This window comes from Engystomops pustulosus, chromosome 7 (genome assembly GCF_040894005.1).
Source record: "Engystomops pustulosus chromosome 7, aEngPut4.maternal, whole genome shotgun sequence".
Taxonomy (NCBI): Eukaryota; Metazoa; Chordata; class Amphibia; order Anura; family Leptodactylidae; genus Engystomops; species Engystomops pustulosus.
The window spans coordinates 117,686,214-117,710,184 of record NC_092417.1 but is presented as its reverse complement, the minus strand read 5'-3'; the positions used below and the strand labels follow the sequence as shown (position 1 = coordinate 117,710,184).

General features: G+C 37.5%; 1 protein-coding gene across 1 annotated transcript in view; it reads left to right on the top strand.

Annotated features, from left to right (window-relative positions):
- Positions 1 to 313: 313 nt before the first annotated feature.
- The window catches only part of NKD1 (NKD inhibitor of WNT signaling pathway 1), a 67,712-nt gene continuing 44,054 nt past the window's right edge, over positions 314 to 23,971 (top strand). Inside the window, exons 1-3 of the mRNA XM_072117692.1 lie at positions 314 to 584; positions 715 to 747; positions 2,465 to 2,571. Coding sequence (XP_071973793.1) covers positions 560 to 584; positions 715 to 747; positions 2,465 to 2,571 — 165 coding nt within the window. The 5' untranslated portion in view covers positions 314 to 559. The remainder of the gene's footprint in view (positions 585 to 714; positions 748 to 2,464; positions 2,572 to 23,971) is intronic.

The window sequence follows — 23,971 nt, the reverse complement described above, 5'->3', positions numbered from 1 at the left end:
CTTCTCCAATAAGGAAATCAACTGAAGCTGCTTCTTTTTAACTTGTTATAGGTAGCATACTTACCATGCAATGTTGTTTTACTTCTGTAGCGTTCTACATGACCTAAGTATTTCTTAAAGGTGATTCATTAAAACTTTATTTACAAACATAAGCTAATGACTTCATGCTCCCTAATTCTCCCCTCAGTTCTGATAGTCTCTTTCCTCTGACTTGTTTTTGTCAACCCTTACTCCTATCCCCTCCCCTCTCCCACCACCTCCTCCTCCTCTTCTGTCTCCCCTTTCATCCCCCACTCCCAGCCCCTGACTCCTCCTTACTCTGTGTAGACTGTGTGTGTGCCTGGCAGAATGAGCTGCAGCTTTTCTTAGAGGATAGCATGAGGTGTCACTGCTTCTAGGGGACTCAGCTGCTTCTGCTTTCTGGATTTAGGAGGGTGCTGCTCCCTATAATAATCTGTTGTTGTGGATTCGTATTCCTTGTGGAAATCACATGGATTTAAGCCGCACTGGATTGTAATGAACATCTAATGTACAGGATCTGGGGTTCTCCTGTTGAGAGATGGGGAAACTTTATTCCAAACATGGTGAGTGATGGGCTTTAGTGGCTCTGTGTGTAGATACACAGTATATAGAGATTTTTTTCTTGCCGTCAATCATCTAATCATCTCTTTTTGTCTCTTTTCTGTACTTCATGTTGGTTCTCCTGACTGGCAGCTGCAGTTTGCAAACCCAGAGAGAGTCCTGAAGGTAGGAAATTAAATCCCCAGACAGACTCACTAGTTTTACTGCCTGCTCATCCCGGTCTGTCTTATTTGCTGCTTATTCTTTTTATTTCATTTTTATAAAAGTTGTAATTTGTGAGAGTGTCAAACCCATGGTATAACTATTGACGGACTAGGTATAAGATGCCAAATGTATTTTGTATTATAGTGTAAAAGTGTCCTCTTTGACTGTTTGAGAAATTAATACTCAAAAAGTGACATAAAACTTCCTAATGACATCACATGCGAGTTTCTCAGTTGAGGTTGTCATCTTTCTGTCATCTACATCTAAAGAAGTGATGTCCTGCTGTGATACATGTAAACCTAACTCCTAACTTCTGTTTAATTACATAAGTTTCTAACACCAAAAAATATCAGAGCAGAATAGTTATCTCTATGTTATGGAGATCTGGACTCAATTGTGTTCCCCAAAGTGACATATAAACCTAGAGGAGATGTTTGCTTCATCAGTGGTTGGATCCAGAACAGGAGTAGTGTGACTTGGGCATGAAGTATAAACTCGTTAGGGGAGTTTTTGATGCAGAGAATAGAAAGTTTTCACACATTTACTGATTGTGAGGGGTGATAATTATAACCTATAGTATTATCCATTATTTGTTATTAAATGCTGTTTTTGGGCTGTTTGCTGAACCTCGGTAGCCTTTGCATAAATGTAGACCCTTCATTAGAGGTCAGCAGTTAATGGTCCAGAGTTGTAAATAAGGTCTTAGAAAACTATCTAATCATGATAATGTCATAAATGTTGCTTGACCTTTTCCCATGGAGAAGCATTTGATGGGTTGCCCATTCTGGGCAAATTTGAGGCACACCCAAGCCTGGCTACTGAACCCAGGTCACATCCCATGTCTAGAATCGTCATTGTCTATCATATTCATGTAAGACCTCACATATCCTATTACATTAAAGGCATTAGACATGCAGTAGTTAGTAAGTGTCTATCGATACTTTCCAAATTTATCAATTGCATTTCTCAAGTTCTCAACTTCGGCACATATACTTTTAATAATGTTGCATATGGTATGAAAATAAGACTTTGGCCCAAATGCAATATTGAAAGCATTTTAATCACTGTAACTGGGATAGTTGGATATGGGTATTACGAATTATCACTAAACTTATCAAGAACTGCTGATAAGGGATTTGAAACTTCTGGTGATGGACTAGTGTCTGCCTAAGAGTGTTTGATCTGTGACCAGTCCTTGTCTAATCCCTTCATGTGTCAGTGACCCCATAAACTAGGCTTTACCAATACTTAAAGTCGATCTTTGAAATGCTAGCTTCCTGTGATCTAGTCTAATTCTCTGGAATGTCTTAGATCACTGATATGGTCAAAGTGTTTTTGTGAATTCAAAGACTTTTCTAACTTAATTTTTAATAGCTTTGTTTACAATAAGTCCTGATTAAGGTCATGCTTGATCCACAGTGATAGATTGTACCCCAGGACAGCTATCATTCTCAAATGGTCTTTAGGGATTTGTGGTTGTTTTTTCTTTTTATCATTACTCTACGTGGTGTATCAAGTGGATGCCAGTAATTGCTGTAAACCAGTAATTGCATGCAGATTTCAATTTGGTGTTTCAAAGTCAGTGTTGGATGTTACAAAATAGATCTGCTAGTTGGAGTGGGGAACTGAGTGTTCAATTCTGTTTGAGAACTTACAGTTTTACGACTTTTTTTTGTAGGTGACAGCTTTGCAGTAAATGCTTGCTTGGCCCGGAAAGGCCTAGAAGACTGGATTGCCAAGCAGAAATCCTCAAATATTTCTAGTCACAAAACTGGGTTTAAGAGGGTAAGTCATTGACGTAATATTGTGCAAAATCCATTTCAGGAACAATTTATTCAATTGGAACTGTTTATAAATCAACAATCATTTTAAAGTTGCATGTTAGCAATGTTTCAGTTGTCCTTTGTAAGGAATAAACAGTAGTCCACTGGAGTTTAAGGTTTTTGACATTAGAAAACAGAACTCATCTAAACATTTATTTACTTTCAAAACTTGAATTGAACCTTGCTAATATGGGTAGCTCCATGGCACTGATAGAAAAGCAGTACAAATGCTGTTTAATAATTGTTATAAGTCCGGTTTCGTGAGGGTTATAGTAAATTGCACTGAACCTTCAGTTAGGCGATTTATTCCAAAATATGGTGTCTCTTTCACAAATCGGTAATTCTATAAGCTGTAGTCATGAGCAACCTTCACTCAATGATGTTGTAATATCCTTTGGTTTTTTACCTTATTATTTTGAAAGGGACCTACTTCTATCCTACTTTTGAAAAATAAAAAATTTAAGAAAGTAAGAGTGGACAGATGGACATAATGCAGATGTATCCTGCAGTCTGTATTACGTCTTATCCTGACTGAATGTCTAATAATGAAGTAAACTTACAACAGCATCCATTCCTATGACGCTGCCTTCTGACTCGGCAGGCAATTTGACTGTAATTACAGACAAATTATGCACTGTAAAATACATATGCATTATGGCTATTTGAAACCCAATTACTACTTAGCATACATTAGTTTTTAGTAATCGAGAGCAAATCATTGGTGTGCAGGCATTTGGGATAGTTTGTGTAATTCTTAAACTACAAGTAAGTTCACATTGTTGTTTTGTCTTCCTTGGTTTCCATTTTTTTATGATGGCAATAAGAACATTCTTGTTTTCCAATAAGATTAAATCCTGTTTTACTACTTTGTATCTGTTCTGAGCACAACTATGTGTCACTCTACTGGGGGAACCTTCATTTCAACACATAAGCTCCTTCCATTCATCTATTTGATTAATGACAGCTTTCTAAGCACTTCAGGACCTAGATAAAGCAAATACGTTTATCTGAGGGCTGGAGAATAGATCAGTCCAACAACAAAGAATTCACAGAAAGATCATAGAGGTGCTGAGCTTTTTAAAAAATTTGTTTGCTTTGCCTTCATAAGTTAAAAAAAAAGGTGTCAGTAGTTGTATGCAGAGATGAGCCTGATTGTTTCACATGGCTTGAGATGAGCACGGAATGCATCCATTTTGTAAGGTCATAGCCATCGACACACATGTTTTCTTTCTTTACTTCTGAGTATTTGCCAAAGAAGTCTACACACTATTCCCTGATAACTACCAGGTGCCTATGAAATGAGCCAGCTGCTCAGATCCAAACCCAAAGTGTTAAGCAATGACTGCACATCTGATGTACAATTCCATTGCTGGTATGTATTAGAGCTTAGCCAGGAGTTTAAAGTTGAGTTTAACTTAATTTTGCAAGGATGAAAGGGATATTGTGAGTAAAGCTTCAGACATAAACAATAAATAAAGACTGTATTAAGAGATTGTTCTAAGCACCTACTCTTCACCTCTGAAGAACATATACATATGCGTTGTACTGCATCATAAAGGTAATTATGTTTGTGTACACACCACATGATACAGAATTTGATGGTGCTATATAAATGCTTATTATTATTACCAAGGAGAAAACTTGAAAATCCTATAGAAACCCCTACTAGCAATTGATCAACTCTAAATGTTGTTGTTGTCAGGTGACCTTTTAGGGCTTGCTGTTAAGTCTGGGCCCTCCAAAGGCTCCTGTGTTAACCAGTCTAAATTTGCTGAAAATGTATATTATGTTATATCAGTCTTACTCAAACCTGTTGCTACCAGATGCATTGATGGTCCAAAAATATTCATTTTAATCTAGCCACGATCCTGCTCACTTTTTAAAAAAGTACAAATACCTTCCAGAAATTCAAAGGGATACAGAATCCCTGCATCGCCTCGCAGGGCTCCCCTACCCTTCAGGGGGCTTTAGTATTATCACCATAATGGTCTCTCAGTAATTCCAAGGCTCCGATGCATCATCAACCATTAATACCCTCCTCTCCCACTACATTTACAGCAATCTTGTCATAAAAAATTTGTTTTCTGCCCCCCCCCCCTTGTGAACCCCTACCCCACGCCTTCCTCTTATACTTTATTGCTCAATTGATACTGTAGCTGCCTATGTATCCAATGAGACTGTTGTAGACTTGTTCCTCCTGTGAGGGTCATATGTTTCGCCTGTCCTACTGTAAGCCATCTTTTTTGCTTATTGATCAATAAAGTTTTGTTGAAACTAAAAAAGTACAAATAACAGATCACAAAAACTCATATTGAATTATCCATGTATTTTAGTAAGTATGACCACTTACACTGTGCATTCAATTGTGAATTCCTACCGGTAGGCCACAGAGCTACGTGCATATTTCGGACATATGAGATCACCAATAAAGGTTCCATTTTTCCAACTTCATCTTGCTATAGAAAAGTTTGGTCAACATAAAAAAAGAATGAATTCCTAGCAATTATCTCATCACTGGCTACCAGTATATCATCCATTCAACATGTCCTTTGTTTTTGTAACACTTTTGTCTCAGAAAGTGCAGGGCACTTAGAGCTTGGAATTTCTGACTGCAGAGGGATTATAATGCTTACATTATATTTGCTGCAACTGGTTTTTTATGTTTCATAGAAGGACGTGTGGACAACTCCTGCAGCAATTTGTCTTTCTTTGATGTTCTTGTTAACAGAATGTTTATAGTTTCTAATAAAAGGATTTATTTTTCTTTTTTGTTTAACAAAGAAAATGATTAATGGTGAAATTGTTCTCCCATATTCTTTAATCATTGGAAGAATAAATATCCTTAAATCTAGCAAAGAGCATAAAATTCTGGTGTCAGCACACTATTTTATAATATCTAAGTTTATAGAAATATTCAACTTTGAATTGCAAACCATTACTATAGATTTCACACTACTGATATAGTGTATTTTTAGACTTCATAGACATTCTAGCCATTTTTAAGAAAAATATATCTAAGTAAAAGCAACCCTATACCTATTAATGTATAATTTGGGACAATCACCATACACATTGCCCATCAATAGGTTCGTCATCTACTCAGGAGTCAGGACCACTCACTATATGTTGGAATAAGAACAACTCTATTATTGGATTAACATACAGGCAGTGCCTGGGTTACTTACAAGATAGGTTCCTTAGGCTTGTACTTGAATTGAATTTGTATGTAAGTTGAAACTGTAATTGTTGCTCCATACAAAAAAATTTTATTGTCCTATTCACAATTGGATTTTCAATATTTTTTGCTGTAATGGGACCAAGAATTATCAATAAAGCTTCATTACAGATACCTTACAGCTGTTCATTGCAGCCTAGGAGTAAAGTAAAGCATCCAGAGAGCTTCACCAGAGGTCACAGTGGGTAAAGAGGTGTATCTGTAAGTTGGGTGTCCTTAAGTAGGGGACCGGCTGTATAATGCTAGATGTGGAAATGTGTATCAATGGCTTTTGATTTTAACTGATCATTCCGGGCCTGGGATGCCTGACCATATGTTACATAAGGTCAATACATTCTAAATCTGTATGCGTGGCTGTATCCATAATGACCATAGTTATAAAAAGTATAGGGGCCAGCAGTCCAGAAGGAAACTTATCTCCAAGGTTCTGGTTATTTAGTCAATTTTTTGCTTTCCTCTGGCAATATGGTTTGGATTGATGCATTTGCAACCTGAATACTGATACTATGTTACTTAAGGATACCTTTGCTATGAGTCTAGTATCTAGTGTTAGTCCCTCAAGGACTAATTATTCCCTTTGGGAGAGGGGTAATAGAGTAGTTGCCAAATAGCAGGCACTCTCCTCTGTGATTTGATTAGAGAAATTTGTGTTGATTTTGAGGCTTTCCCTGACAAGGATAAGGTGCACTCGGTTGACATTGAGAATCTTGACTCTAGATAATTCCATCTTTTATTTAATTATAAGTGTTTGGGTCAAGTCACCAATGTTAAAGGAAATCTACCAACAAAATCAAGCATGATAAACCAGGGACACTTACACATAGATGCAGGCAATGTGGCTGTGACAATTGTCTTATATTTGTTATCCATGGCCTCCTTTGGTCTAAAACAAACTTTAAAATTATGCAAATAAGCCTTACCAGAGACCCTCAGTGCTGCCCAAAGACTCAAAGGCTGTTACAATGAGCAGGACATGTCTCACTAGTCCACTGTTATCTCTCTCCTCCCTCTGCCTGTGTAATCTAGCAGAAAAAAATGAAGTGCAGTGGGAGGGGAAACCTGCTCTGCCCATTGTAACAGCCAGTGAAGCTACATTTCTAATTAGCATAATTATAAAACTTGATTTTAGAAGGAAGGAGACCATGGATAACAAAAACAAGAAGATTACCACAGTCATGGTGCCTGGATCTTTGAGTAACTGTTTATCATGCTTGATTTTAATGGTAGATTTGCTTTATTGTGATATTGGAAGAGTAGGAAACAATCCTGTCTATCTGCGCACTTGAAATGATTTAATAAAAGGTGACACTAGTAATACAGGTATTAAAGAGTTAACACTGAGTATTATGAATACTAAGAATGTTTGCTGGTTGGCAAGAAGCTAACAGGATGTTAATTTAAAGGAAGGTTTAATTAGAATTCATGGTAAGAAATGTCAACAATTTGTGCAATCAAACTGCTCTCTTTGTATATGGGTTAGGCAACTGTATTGTTTAGTCAGCTTTTATAACATTTCAGATTTCAGTTTATGGAGGTACAAGTCATAAATATACTTAGCAGTTAAACTTATTTCAGAGCTATTCCTTAGAACAGTCTTGAACGTAAATTTTCAAGGAGAATGAGGATCAGAATGATATCTCAAACACAGACATATATTACATATATGCCAAGAAAGTCCCATAGGTGTGTGTTGCCTCCCAAGTATGTCAGGGACCGTATCCTTAACATTGGTAAGGGTGACAAGAGCTGGGACTCAACAATATCACATATTTATAATGGGAATGCCTCTTAGTAGGAGTTGGTAGTGCTTTATGCTTATGCATGTAAAAGGGAGGTATCAGTTACCATGACTGACCTCTTTAAAAGCAGAACATCTATTCAGACTCCTTAAAAAGGAACCTGTCAGCTAAAATCTAACTTGTAAACCCCTACTGGGGCCTTATCAAGAAGGATAATGACATTGAATTCATGTCTTTTAGGGCCAGCCTGTTGGCATAATGTAAAATATCAACTTGCAAATTGATTGTATAAAGACACAGAGCTCAGCTTTAGAAACCCCCTCTGCTTTGACGGACCTCTATATGCCCATCTATAGCCAACTAATGACATCCATGCACACAGGGGCTTAAAGGGGTTGTCCAATTTCAGCAAATTCAGTTGCTATGTTGTCTAAGGAAAAGTTACATAAACCAAATAAAATATTTGCTGAAAGTGGACAACCCCTTTAAATGTCAGCAGAAGGGGTGTTTCAAAGCAGGGGGAGCTTTACTTTAATGCTGAGCTCTCCACCTATACATTATACAATCCTTCCTTGGTCGAACTTGATGGACATGTGTCTTTTTAACTGTATAAACTACGATACTATGAATTTGCTAATTAGTTCAAAGGTTAAAATTTGATATGACATGATTTCAATGTTATTAATCTACTTGATAAGATACTAGAAGTCATTTATTAGGTTAAATTCTGCTGACACATTCCCACTTAACAGAATTCAATTATTACCAAAATCAAGAGATGAAACGTGTATATCGACAAATGACCGACCAAAGTATCACACAACATGCAGAACTTTTGTGTGACTGTTACAAGGTGGAAATTTGCCTTGAAATTCCTACATTCATGTCTTCCTCTGATGTACCTATCTTACTCTTCAGTAGTTTTGATAAGCTGGCTGGCAGGGAAAAAGTTAAACTTGTCAATGTTACTTGCCTACTAATTCTTTGCGGGAATACCCCTTTAAAGGGACTAAATGCTCTTGTGACATAATGAAGGGATTAGCTGTATTGCCAGCAATGTAACAAAGCTGGATTCCAAGGAATTATCTCTGAGCGATACCAGTTGCTTCCATAAGCTGGTTTCAGCCCTATGTACAGAGTTTGGGACACTAAGCCCCCTCCCCATTAATTCATTATTTTGGGATCTGACACAAAGCAGATGCATTGGTTGACAATTTGTTAGTGAACCATCTGGATTTCCAGCTGCTAAAATCAAAACGGATGTCCAGCTGCCTCAGTGTGTGCTTCACGTATACTTTCACCTGGAATATACCATATTTACAGCAAGTACAAAAGCCTGCCTTCCTTCTTGAACAAAATGCAGGCCTTCTTCCATGTCAGACAGAAACTTCACTTTGCGACAGATTCATCACGAACCATTCATGGACCCTAAAAGATGCTAGAATGGTAATTGTTGCATTACTAACTTTTATACCCTGTCCACAGTATAGAGGATACATTTCCTAGAGTACAACTACCTGGACCTCCTGTGATTTGCAGAATTGTGGAACACAAGTATTGAAGACTTTTTGGAAATTCCATAGAAGTCAATGGAGCCACAGGGAGGAGTCTGTTCTTTGCTCCACTTATTGCTATGGGACTTCCAGCACCGCTTACAGGAGGAGCCAAATCAGGAAGTCTTTGGATATGGGATAATGATAAAAAAACATTCAATAGCCCCCGGCTCATAAAAATAAGCAGTGGACTTCAGCTGTAGACATTAAGGCAGTCTGTAGTCTTTTTTCTACTGCACTTTTCCATGTTTATTGTCTGTTCCTTTGTTTTATGACCTAGTACTATAAGCTTGTGTAAACAACAATCTAAAGCTAAAGGGTTGGTAACATGGTGGCTTTTATGTGGCTTATAAGAACTATAGGGTGTTATGAGATGCTGTGTGCTGACAATGTGAATAGATTATCATGTGACAGGGTTTTTCTACACTTTCATTTAGCTTTTCAATAGAAAAAGAGAGATGAGACAGATAGATACACTGACACACAAAGTTCTCGTTCCTTACACCTAAAAAACAGTCAGCACTGCTATGCCCCCCCCCCCCTTTTCCATTAGATCAAGACTTTATCTTGTCTGTAGAGTTTGTAGCTGCTAGACAGGCTATTCATGCCAGATTAATTTTCATAACCATAATCAGGAGTTTATGGTCGTATCCTGGAACACCCAAAATGTAGACCCCAGGCCTAATAGAGACAGGTTAGAATTATATCTGTGAAGTGCTGTATTTTTGTTAATAACATTGAGTTAGATAATGTGTTATTTTGTTATCCTGACTATATTTTAGAATTTCTTCATATCCTACTGTGCCCCTTAAGGGGAAACGGGAATTTCTGCTGCGGCTAGTTGTCCTATAGCCAATACGGCCCTCTCTGACTCCCTGGTGGAAACTAAGTAGGCCAGTGGGTTCCTGCCCGGCCCCTTGTAACATGCCCTCTCCACCAGAGAGCTGGCAGGGGAAGTTAATTTGCCACCTTTTTTGTTAGGAAAAGAAAAAATCTGTATATATCTCCCAGGTTTGATTTATATGAGAAAACTTTAAATATTGCTGAGGAGCTTTTTGTGAATTTTCTCTGTTTTAAGGAATTTGGGATCCCCTGCAACATATTTCGATCACTTTATTAATGACAATATAAATATACATTTCTATGTGATTTTGACAGTTGCTTAAAAATGTCTCTATTGAGGAGCTGAAACGTATTCTCTATCATGTTTGAAAAATACACATTGCCTTTGTTTGAAATGCTGCTTCTGTGGAGTTTTGCTGATTTTAAGACATAAGAATTTTACCCCCTACATTTAGCACTATTATGCAGCTGAACACACTTGCAAATACTTCAGAAAAGTTTTATCGTTAACCTATAATTATTAACACCTATTTTCAGATTTTTGTATTCCTCTTTAAGGTTTCATCCTTGGCAACCCAGGGGTTACTTCTGCAGCTGAAACACATAAACAGACTGGGAAGGAAGTAGCTGAATAAATAGAGACTCCCAGGGTGCTTTGAGGTAGTAGCCAATAAAGCTTTGGAGGAGGACTAAAATGTTTAGGACAATCAGTCGTCTCTTTTAGAAGCTGCCTTTCATGTAAGGCTGTTAGCAGTTTTGGAAGGGGTCGGAACTTCACCTCTGTGGTCTCCTTCATGTTAAAAAAATAACATCAGCAGCTTCTAGTGAAGCTTTTGCACTGTAAAAATAAATAAGAGCACCGATTTGTTTGCTTTTTTTGAAAGGTTATGTCTGTCTTACTATGTCCTCTTCTTCTTATGTTACACTTTTAACTTATGAACATTTTGGGATGGTTTAAGACTGACAATAATGTTGGATTATGAGCATACAAAGGCCTCATTTTGTGGGACACCATAATAAACTGCAAAAGTGTAATTTATAGGTTTTCTTTATTATTATAAATATATATTTATAGACTGCATGTATAGTGTGAGTAATATTATGGACATTATATGATGTATTTGTTGTATTTGAAGTAGTTTTCTCCTCTAAGGCTATATGTGTAATAAGTTCTTTCTAAAATTGTGGGTGGAGACTGTAACTGTCATAAAATCTCCCATAGACAAAAAACTGAAAGAAGTAGACAATCCGCTACTGGATCTGTCTTTTCTATTCGGATGCATCTGCAGGAACATAGAGGGTGTATAGAAAAGAATACTCCTGTACTGATTTATGTAAAGCATTGAGAGTGAGATGCAATGATTAGCAAAGATTGCAGAGTGAGACTTAGTTTAAGGGGGTAGAGACAAAAAAGAGCCCCTATAGTAGTGTTGTAAAGTTTCAATACAATAATGCAGTTTCATTCCAATACCATATACCGTACTATAAAACAGAAATGGGTGATTTCTCACAAGCAATAGAAATCTGTACCAAAGGGTTCATATGTAGACATACATTCACACAGGATAGGGCCTAACTTGCTTATTGGTATCAGTGATAAGAACCCCAAAGATGACAAGAACATGGCTACCTCCTTTGGATCCCTTTTCGCTCCCCGAGATGAATGGACCAGACGGCCACGCATGTCCATTCTGCTCCATTCATCTCTATGGATCTGATGGAGTGAATTTGTTTGGTGGGATAACCCCTTTAAGTGATCATATACTTTCCATTAATATCAGTAGCTTGACATAAGGAAAATTCACTTAAGACACTCTGTTGTGACCACTATGCACTATGAGTTCCTGTCTGGACAAGGCATACAACAACTGAGAGCCTGGTAATGATAAGAGCCTGGTATGTCTCTCCTAAACGCTGTTGTGATAATATATATATACACCGGCCACTTTATTAGGTACACCTGTCCAACTGCTCGTTAACACTTAATTTCTAATCAGCCAATCATATGGCGGCAACTCAGTGCATTTAGGCATGTAGACATGGTCAAGACAATCTCCTGCAGTTCAAACCGAGCATCAGTATGGGGAAGAAAGGTGATTTGAGTGCCTTTGAACGTGGCATGGTTGTTGGTGCCAGAAGGGCTCGTCTGAGTATTTCAGAAACTGCTGATTTACTGGGATTTTCACGCACAACCATCTCTAAGGTTTACAGAGAATGGTCCGAAAAAGAAAAAACATCCAGTGAGCGGCAGTTCTGTGGGCGGAAATGCCTTGTTGATGCCAGAGGTCAGAGGAGAATGGGCAGACTGGTTCGAGCTGATAGAAAGGCAACAGTGACTCAAATCGCCACCCGTTACAACCAAGGTAGGCAGAAGAGCATCTCTGAACGCACAGTACGTCGAACTTTGAGGCAGATGGGCTACAGCAGCAGAAGACTACACCGGGTGCCACTCCTTTCAGCTAAGAACAGGAAACTGAGGCTACAATTTGCACAAGCTCATCGAAATTGGACAGTAGAAGATTGGAAAAACGTTGCCTGGTCTGATGAGTCTCGATTTCGGCTGCGACATTCGGATGGTAGGGTCAGAATTTGGCGTCAACAACATGAAAGCATGGATCCATCCTGCCTTGTATCAATGGTTCAGGCTTGTGGTGGTGGTGTCATGGTGTGGGGAATATTTTCTTGGCACTCTTTGGGCCCCTTGGTACCAATTTGAGCATCGTTGCAATGCCACAGCCTACCTGAGTATTGTTGCTGACCATGACCATCCCTTTATGACCACAATGTACCCAACATCTGATGGCTACTTTCAGCAGGATAATGTGCCATGTCATAAAGCTGGAATCATCTCAGACTGGTTTCTTGAACATGACAATGAGTTCACTGTACTCAAATGGCCTCCACAGCCACCAGATCTCAATCCAATAGAGCATCTTTGGGATGTGGTGGAACGGGAGATTCGCATCATGGATGTGCAGCCGACAAATCTGCGGCAACTGTGTGATGCCATCATGTCAATATGGACCAAAATCTCTGAGGAATGCTTCCAGCACCTTGTTGAATCTATGCCACGAAGCAGTTCTGAAGGCAAAAGGGGGTCCAACCCGTTACTAGCATGGTGTACCTAATAAAGTGGCCGGTGAGTGTGTATGTATGTATATATATATATATATATATATATATATATATATATATATATATATATATATATATATATATATATTATTACTACTTAATTATAATAAAAAAGGTCTTCATAAGAGCCCATACTATAAAAATATAATAATTAAGAGTAACTTGTATATTCTATTTAGTTCTTTTTGATTGTCCTGAAAAATGCTAATAAATATGTCTCAACAATACCCGGGCTGATTGATGAAACTTTCTAAAGTAAAACTTGTGTTTTTTGTATCCTTTTTTTCATAGCAACCAACCACATGGCAGTTTGCATTTCTTGAAGTGCTCTTCAAAAATCCAAGTGCACTTCAAAAAAGCTATAATAGGTTGTAAAGCTGTGCTGCTGTGTGCCATAATGGATAACACAGTTTTGATTATTCTGACCCCAACTTTATGTTAGGAATACCTTTACTATATTTAGTTAGAAAGTTTACTAATAATTTGTTGCCCTGGAATCTTAGCCATACATTCTTAAGACTCTCCAAGTCAGTTCTGAGTTTTTCAATATAAGGAGCTCTACGGAACTTTATCCATAATTGTTTCATACTTAAAGAGATTATAGTCAAAGATTGAGGTAGAAACAGATTTTATTCTTTTTGTGACTACAGTTTTTTCAGGAAAAAATGGTAGAAAACCTGGTTTTCATGATGCATTTGTTGTGTGGCTTCTTGTTTGATATTTACCACTAACTTTAAATATAACCCAACTACTGTTCACAGATGTGTGAAGGTCGTCTGTTATGTAGGAGATTTGTGTAGATTTCCCCCTCATGACTTTTATTTAATAGATCAATTTGTTTTTACATCTGGTTTGGTCCCTTCCTAATGTTAGTCTCTTTGCTTTCAATAAAAAAAAACCCCTAACAATATTGATTCTGTGCAAACTTTGCTTAGCTATTCGAGTTTCGAGGACAAGCACATTTTTGCAATCTCTTTATAATGTCACGGAGGGTCCAAAAGGATTTGAACTTCTTGTTCCTTAGATCTTTGCTAGAAATGTGGAAAGACTTTTGAAATCCTGGCATCAAACTCTGCCAAATTCTTCTGAGCTCTGTTGTGAATCCTAGCCATATAAAATACTTATTTTCTGAGCCGTTTCATTACACAGACTGCAAAAAATGTAGAGTTCTGGATGGAGATCCTTTTTGTTTTGCTTGTTTGGTGAGAAAGCTAATCTTTTCTTTCTTTTTTACTTTTCGCTTTGACGTCTATTGTGTTTTAAGAAAAACATCCAAGCTACTCTAACATAGACAAACTCTACTCACAAAGGCTGCACTGTTAAATATCTTAAAGAGTTCATTTTGATGGGATTGAGTCGTTTTTGGCAGACAAGAGCAAAAAGATTGTTAAGACAAACTTATTTTGCAATAATACCTGAAGTCTTACCTTTAACAATAGAACCAATATATACCTCTGGATAACACCAATGTTTTATTCTTGTGTTTTATCCACATTTCTGTTGCAATAAGACTTTAGGACATAGGGACATTAAAAGGTTGTCCAATTTAATTAAACTTTCTTGTGGGGTTTTAGGGTTGGCTAACAAAGATTGTCACTTACCTTCATTAAGACTTCTCATGCGTTATCCAATCCGATGTGATCCGGTAGCCTCTTCTCCATCTTCACCTTCCTGCAATCCATCCTGGCTGGCTCTCTTTGACATTCCTCCTATCCTGTGTGTGCTCCTAAAAAGTAGCCTGTCTTGTGCTGGCACTAGGGAGAGATAACTTTATTTGAATGGAAGGGGCAGATTTATAATTATTTAACATAAAGGTGGCCAATCCCTTTAAGGCTCCATAAAATCCAACCTGTGAGTTGTAAGGAACTGTAGTAGGATACCCATAAATGTGTGCTAGCTTACAACCTCCTATACTAGGCCTGCTTCTATATATAAAGCTCAACATACTCCTACATACAAGAGTTAAGTCTTTCTGGCTACCAATGTTCTTCTTTAACAGGCCTGAACCTTTTGCTCTCACTACAAAAACATCCCAGAATTCCATACCCTGTGAATTGAGGTGCATTGACCTCCTTACATTAACTCATTATTGGCCATTGTTGTCCTCACAACATAATCGCTTCCCTTGCATACTATTCGGTGGTTCAAGGATATCAAGGGGTCTACAGAATTATATTTTTGATTGTGTCATTTACTCTTTGTTTTGTGTTAATGGCTGCTAATTTGGTTGCATTATGTATGTCTTCTGTTTATTTCTGGTTCACAGTCATTGGTGATATGCACATTGTTAACTGGACTGACCCCAAAGTAATAGATCATGTTCAACTAGGGGATCACCACCATAAATCCTTCATGAGGAAAGCACTTAGAGGCTGACCTTAAAGTGTACCTAACTGATTTGTATGTTCCTTTGAAATGTGATAGGATCCTTCTGTCTATTGATCTGATATCAAAGTGTGATCAGTTCAAGCATTTCAAAATTCAGTTTGGGCAATACATTCATTGTACAGACTCAAAAAAGTTACCCAATACTTCATTTAAATCTGAGTTCTTGAAGGCATCCCAACAAACTGATGAGAGAAACTGATGTCAGAATATGTTCCTAGCAAATTTACAGAAATAGGAGCCAATGACAGATCTGTTGCCCTGTCTTTTTTAGTAATATTATGGGGCAGATTTATCAAGCTGTCTGAAAGTCAGAATATTTCTAGCTGCCCATGGCAACCAATTGCAGCACAGCTTTCATTTTACCAGTGCTCATGAATATTTTAAAGCGGAGCTGTGATTGGTTGCCATGGGCAACTAAGAATATTTTGACTTTCAGACAGCTTGATAAATCTGCCCCTATATGTTTATAACAACATAATATACATACAGTTGAAACCAGTTTCCATAGACTATAAAAAAGTATAAATATATATCAAATGCCATACACATTGTAGAAGTATGTCATTTATGTATAGCAACAAGCCTTAGTGATATACATATACATACAGTAATTGAAACCCTTTAGAAAAATAAGGCACCCAACCAGAGGTTTTAGGGGTTTGATATGAAAGGCTGATATTTTCTCTATGGAAAGAGAATTTATTATTTATCAATATTTCCATTGTAATAGCTTATTAAATGGCTTCTGTCAGGATGTATTTCACATTTCAAAGTGACTGAAAAATCAAGCAAAATGTTCTGATCTACAAGAGAGCTCTTCATGAATTCCATGCTCTTCCCTAGTTCAAGCATTTTTCCATTTATCCTTAAAATATAATTTTATCTTGCCTACGTTTTCCTTTTGCCATCCTTTCCTTCCTGAAACTCTGGTGTTACTATGAAAATCTTGGCTCATTATAGAGCAGACAGGGTGTGCCACACCACTGTCATACAAACTGAACCTACCCTTTGCACACAAAAGCATTTTAAAAACTCCTCTTTGTAGAGGCATTAATTCTGCTTGAACACTCAGATATCAACTTTATATTTCTAGATTTAGATTATTTTAGTTCTCAGTTTAAAAAAACTTTTAAAGAAAGTTTATAAGTTGTGGGGGAGAGTGGCACATTTGTATAATTTTTCATTTAGTGATGGTTTTGGTATGCATTACATTACGCACAGAGTGCCTATTTACTATTATTTGTACACATATGAATGAACTAAAGTTTCAAAGACAAGACCCAGAACGTAAACAGTTGTTAATCGTAGACACCTGATGAAGGTTCAGGTCCTTGACCAAAACGTGTTATGCATTTACTTTTGATTTTACAATTTGATTTTACAGAGTAGCGTCTTTTAAGTTTTAGTCCGTCCATATGTGCTTCATCTCAAATCCAACTCCTATTGAGCTCACCTCCTTGGTATTGTTGTTCTCTATCATCAGACATAAGGCCTGTCACACCTACCACTGGGTGAGAGACTCTAACCATCGTGTGGTTAATGCTACACGTGAATTGTGTGCGCTTTTGCCTGAATAAGACACAAATCTAGTATTTTTAGTAGGTATCTTAGGTAACAAAGTTTGCTGAGAATGGTTGTCAGACTACACCATATAACCTATATTTGTAATAGAGATTTAAAAATGAAACTTGAAGACCTTATGCCATGATGCCATGATATTGGGGGCCATGATAGCCCCCAATTGATCACCTGAAGGTCTCGCAACATCCATCAATGTTCAATAAGGTATTCTAACCAAAGTTTAATAAAAGCAGAATTTTATTGCCTTCTATCTCCAAAAACCCTCCTACACTGAATAGGTAATATAAAGCCTTTTTCCATTGCGCGGTATCGTGTTACTGTTTACCACTACTTAAGACTAGGTACTTAAAACGCCAAAGCTGTAACACAGATTCAGATGTCCAAACACTGCTCAGCTTTTATTGGTCATTAAAGCTTTGTCATCATAGGGAGCAGGGATGCAATGAAGGAAGCCTTCATCTTGAATTCTTTCATCTTGTTGTTTTTCCCCATCTTCTGGTACATATGTCTCCCTGATGTTGCAAACAGCCACACACTGAGAAAGAAGCTCAGATTCCTTTCAAAGTCCTACAGTGCTCTTATGTGTGTTAGTTCCTTGATGACGTCATGGCAGCTTAAACAGCAAGATAAAGTCATTGCTTCCTATAGTTGGAACAAAAAGCACACAGATGTAAAAAAGAGTAACTATATAGTGGAAAAGTGACGATGATGATCTGTATGGGCAAGGATATTCCGCATGTGATTGCTTCTACAACTACAGGCGGTCCCCTACTTAAGGACACCCGACTTACAGATGACTCCTAGTTACAGACAGTCCTCTCAGCCAGATGTGACCTCTAATGAAGCTCTCTGAATACTTTACTTTAGTCTCGGGCTGCAATGATCAGCTGTTAGGTGTCTGTAATGAAGCTTAATTGATAATCCTTGTTCCCATTACAGCAAAAAATGACAGATCTTACTTGCATACAAATTCAGCTTAAGAACAAACCTAAAGAACCTATCTTGTACGTGACCCAGGGACTGCCTGTATTGTAGAGACTTCACTACTTTGTATATATCGGGAACTAATTTTACGTATAATAACAAACACATGAAATTTGGGAAGAGGGCTATTTTTTCATGTTTTTCTAATTTTCCAGCATAGTCTTTCATCTGACAATCTGATCTGTCATACAGTGCAGAGATGTCTTGATGAAACTTTTTTTTTTTTTTTGAACACCTACTTTTCACTGAAAGAAAGCTCCTATTGTAATATACTAAAATCGTCTTATTTTCCATTGGCAGTTGAACAAAGAATTTAATTATGAACAATTTTTGCCTTTCATTTTTGTGGCTTTAGTCCCAGGCAAAGGGTTGACAATATATGGAGATTCTGCTGTTTTGGTCATTATTGAGGCTCTCATTATTAACTATATTTTCCTTAAGAAAACATAATCTTATTAACTTTCTACAATTAATAAATAGAACATTTATTTCCTCAAACTTATGTATAAATGAATACTGTTTTCATTTAAAGGCAGTCCACTAGGGTTACTCGATAAGCATTTAGTTAAGTATTCTATACCCTCATTTATTTTGTTTTGTGGCTGGTACCAGCTTTCCACCCCCTTCAACCCCGGTGTTTTTAAATTAGCAGGAGACTGCATATAGTGGCCTCTTACTAACTCTCAACTAGTGTCTGAGACCACATGGAGCAGTGAGTATTGTAGACCTGTTCGCACATGGCCTGGTGGGGATCGGGGGCCTGGAGCCATGGGGACTATGCCTGCCAGTATGGGTGCTGGGGGGGAACTGGGTCTTGGTCCCTGCCGGTGCTGTACTGCAGCGGTGGTGGATGCCATGTGATGCTGCACCTAATAGTGTAGGGACCCACTACAACTAGGTCACTGTGAAGTGGTTAGTGGGCTAATTCAATTTGATCAAAATGTATCTAAGTACCGAGTTTGTTTTGTTAATATAGCCTAGCGGCAATTGATCATTGTGTAATGTGTGAATGTGCGGTCCAGTTCTTTTCTCTCTCCCAATGTTTGTTGTAATAGCAGACCAGTCTTCCTAATATAGGCAGACTAAGTGACTCTGCAGGACTTCCTCACCTGCCAGAATTCACACGGAATTGTGTTTCATCAGAGGTGATGAGGATTGGGAGGGGAAGGACATTTCAAGAGGGCATGACTTGTGCGGTGAACTGAGCAGGGCTGAAAGAGCAGCTGTTCTCAATTCACTGCCCTAGGCCTCTTCAGTAGGAGAAGTTCAAAGAAAGGCAGATTTCCTGTTTGTATGACATCTCTGGTTTTGTAGCCATGTGCAGTCCCTTGGCCACTGTGGAATGTGCAATTTTAATATACATTAGGTAAAAAAAGCTCATTGTGCACTTGATCTGCAGGAACAGATGTAATGCTTGTCCTAGTTAACTTTGGTATCATGCTTAATGGCCGGCTACAGACAGCACAGATAATTATTTTAATTGCTATCAAGTTTAATAAAAACTGGCTCTTCATACAATATAGCTCATGTATTAAGACTGTTGCACAGTTCACTGGTTTTAGTGACCAGCCTGGAGAGAGAGACCCTAAAATTATTAAGTAAACAAGCAGAAAATAAACCCTGGTTATTGCTCTCCTTTGGAAACCTTCAATTGATCTCGTCTGACGTCCATCAGAGAATGCACTATGCAGTGGGATGATGGCTGCTAGGACTGCAGTGGGGAAATCTAATCCCATGAAAAGATAGGATCCCAGTGCCATGACTTAGTTTCATCTTTTATTTCATAATTTAAAAGGCATTAATGCCATCATCATGCTTCGTAGCTGTCGCGTTTTAGGCAAATCAAAGTATTGATGCCCTTTAATCATAGCATGAGCATACACTTGATGTTTCATCGACCAGAAATTAACATCAATACCAGCTAGAGGCAAACCAGAAATCAGCCACAGCCCAAAAAACTGGCATCATATTTCCTAGTTACATCGCTGGGACTTTTAGGTTAATGCTATGCCTTAGTTAAGGCTGAGGTGCAGATATTTTGACTTCCACATTCACAAATGCTTCTTCATAGTTTGCCAATGAAGACTGATGTTTCATCAGTTGATCTTTAGGCCACTCTGAACTCATACAACTAGACAGTTCTTTTTCACCAGACCAGCTTTTGACATAAATCTCCCATAAGAAAGCATCCGATGGTTGTCTGCAAATTGTCTGTATCAGCCTTTTTAAGAGGGCGAAAATCTCTGATTGGGAATCTGAAATGAATATAATGGAAATACGCATATGTTGTGAAGTCTATGGAGTTTGTCTGGTACCAAGGTTTCCACTTCACTCTAACTTTATCATAAAATACTAAACATTTTGTAGTTTTTATCTTCATGGAAGATTTATATATTCTGGTGGGTCTTCATTGGACAAGATAAGTTCTTTAGGTGTGTTCCTGAGTTGGAACTAGTATGTAAATATAGCTCCAGACAATTGTCCCTGTGACAATTCGATTTCCAATGTTTTGTGCTGCCATAGGAACTGCCTGCACCTGCTTTTGTACTTGCCATATTGCCAATCTGATCTCCTAATGAGGAACTTTATAAACTGAGGCAGGGTTTGTTGTTACTCAAGTGTTCTCATTAGTGGGTTTATTGGGTATTTAAAATGCAACCAAGAATTTTCCCTTTTTATGCTTCCCATGTACAATGAAGTGAAAGCATTATAAGTGAACGCTAATTTGTGGCTTTCCAGAAGTTGCAAAACTTTTGGTAATTGTGTATCAATGTTATCAACAATTGTGAAAGTTACTAACAATAGCCAGAGATGGTGGAGAGATCTTCCTCTCCCCATTGGGATAAAGAAGCACACATATAGAAAACCTATGCAAAAATGTATTATATACTGTATTCACAGTTTTTGAGACAACAGAGCTTTGGTTTGTGTGCAAGGACACTTTTATAATTAAGGTCCCACATCAGTATACATACCTACTATAAAAATGCATTGCAACTACCATTCACGATCATGTATATGAATGTGATGAAGTTCCTTTAAAGACAGTATTTTATTTAAGGATTAGCAGTTACGTATAACATTCACTCTGAAACTGGAAGTAGAACATTACTATTTCTAATGGCAACTGGATTTCTCAGCATGTTCTTGAAAGTACAGTATATTCCATTTATTGGAGGATTTCCACTACTCTGCCCAGGGAAAGTTTATAAAAGTAAAATACTTGGTATTAAACTCATCTGCTATGTTCCAGATGAAATAAACAACTCTCAGGTTTGGAACATCTATGGTAGAAGTTCACATTGCCATCAGATTGGTATGCCAGCAGCCTTTTAAAGAATATTATCATTAATCATTACAATGTGTGCTCTGAACACATCACAGAGTGTATTTTTTGGTATTTGTTTCACATGCTGATGTCAAAGAGCTGATGTTTCAATTGTAGGCAGTTTGGATCATACATAAAAGTGTGCCACTCAAAGTTGCAGTAACTGTACCCATCCCACCACCAATGTCAATAGAATTACATAAAAACTAAAGAGCAATTATCTTGAATAATGTTTTTAGTCTGATAATTTGCTGAAAAAAAAGTTGGAGGAAATAGCAAATGAACAAATCAGACTAAAGCTTCACATTAAGTATTTAAAGGTTGTCTGTCACCATGGTTTGCATGCCCAAAGTAACTTCTCTGCTACATAGGGCCATGCCACCACATGCCAATGATACTTTGGTTTTTATCGTATTGCTGTTCCTTCTACTCCTTTCTTCACTTTACTAATATGAAAAAGAGGCTGAAGTGCTTTGGAATGCACCAACTATACACCAATAACTGAGACATCTACAGTTGCAAATTTGGTTGTTAAATCACACTTATTGGCTTCTGATACTTAAATAAAATTGAATATTAGAAACCTAAATGCTTAGCTCAGTTTAAAAGGGTATTCCCATGAAGATACGATTCTTAAATATACTCACAACACATAACAAATATACAACATAACACATTCTCTGATTCACTATTATTAACAAAAATACAGCATTTCACAGATATAATTCCAACCTGTCATTAATCAGTCCTACAATTTTAGTTTGTCCCTGGATACGACCGTAAATCTGACTATGGTTGGATTGTTCTCATGAATAGCTTCTCTTATCTGCACACTGCAGTGCTCTCTCCCTTCAGCCCCAAATTCTGCATTACAAGACCATATCAGACACAGGCACCTGTCAGTAGTGTGCAGAGACTTACTCTACAAGCTACAGACAGATAAGATCTTTATCTTGGAAGGAGACATATAGAATAGCGTATAGCATATCGTAATGGTGAGTTAGTAGAGCTAACTGTGTGTTTTATTGAGGGAGCAGCTAAGAGTGTCATTATGTTTTATATCCATCACACGGATCTCACCATCTCATCATCTCTAATCTGTCTCATCTCTCTTTTTCGATGTGTCAGATGCTAGTGGAATGTTCAGAAACTAAATAAAAGTGTAGATAAACTCTAATCTAATGATAAAGCACATTGTCAGCACACAGCATCTAACAGCACAGAGGAATCATGAAGTTTCTGCTTAGAGAGAACCTGCTCACATTCTGGAATTTTGCACTCTTTTTCATGGGTAAACCTCTTTAAGGAACTGAGATGATGGACATGAAGATATGAATTATAGAGATGTGTTTTAAAACCTGTTGATAATCTAATATTTACAACATATAATTTAGCAAGCAACTTAATTTTATGCCACCAACTTGGCTGCAACATATCCAATGCAAAATTTGAAAGTATACCATGTGGATCTGAACACTTATTGCCTGGAAATTTTAGAGAATGAAGTGCTGAAAATTTCCTCCGTGTGTAATTCCACCACTGCAGTTATCCTATTTCTGTGGACACCAAATCTACCTGTGGGTAGCAGATCTGCATAGTGCTGCTAGGGGAAACCTCCAAACTTAGCAGCACTGTCACATGTAAAGGTCATAAATATATAAAAATCCTGGAAAACCATCAAAGGAATAAAGTAATTACACATCAATATTGTCTAAAAAGTAAATAAATACAGCTAGTGGCACCCTGGTCACTTAACCCTTACAGTACTCAGCCCTTTTGCATTTCTTTTTTTTACTCCCCTCATTCCAAATGCGATAACGTTTTTATTTTTATGTTATATTTATTTTCACAAGATGCGTGAAGGCTTGTTATATGGGTGACAAATTGTACTTTTTAGTGGCGCCATTTATTATTCTATGCAATGTACTGGAAAGCTGGAATAAAATTCCATGTGTGGTTAAATTGACAAAAAATCATATTTTCAGCGTTTTTGTGTGGGCTCAATCACAGGGAATTTATATCGGTTTTATAAGGTTTTAGTAGATTCTTTTGTACAAAAAAAAAATTGCCATTTTGCCAAATTCTAAGGCCAACAATCTTTTATATATTTTGATAGAATGGGCATTTTGGGATAAAGCAATACCTAACATGTTTAGGATTTGTACTGTTTATTTCTTTTTATATGTGTTCAAGGGAAAGGGGAATGATTTAAACTTTTACTTTTTTAATTTTTTTTTTATATTTTTTTAAATTGTTGTTTACTATTATTTCAGACCCTCTTGGGTACTTTAATCTCCAGGGTCTGATTGCTCATACTGTATACTGCAATACTATATTGCAATATATAGAAATTTTACTGATGATCTCTAATAGCCATCAGCCATCTTTACGAGACTGTAGTCTGCAATGGCAACCGATCACCACCCTCCCATGACGTCATGGGCACGGATTCGACCATAGCATGTAACATTGGTGCCAGCACTGACCGCGAAAGTAACATGCATGTGTCAGCTGTGTTAAACAGCTTACACCCGCTGTGTATGGAGAGAGCTCAGCCTGTGAGCTCTCTCCATACA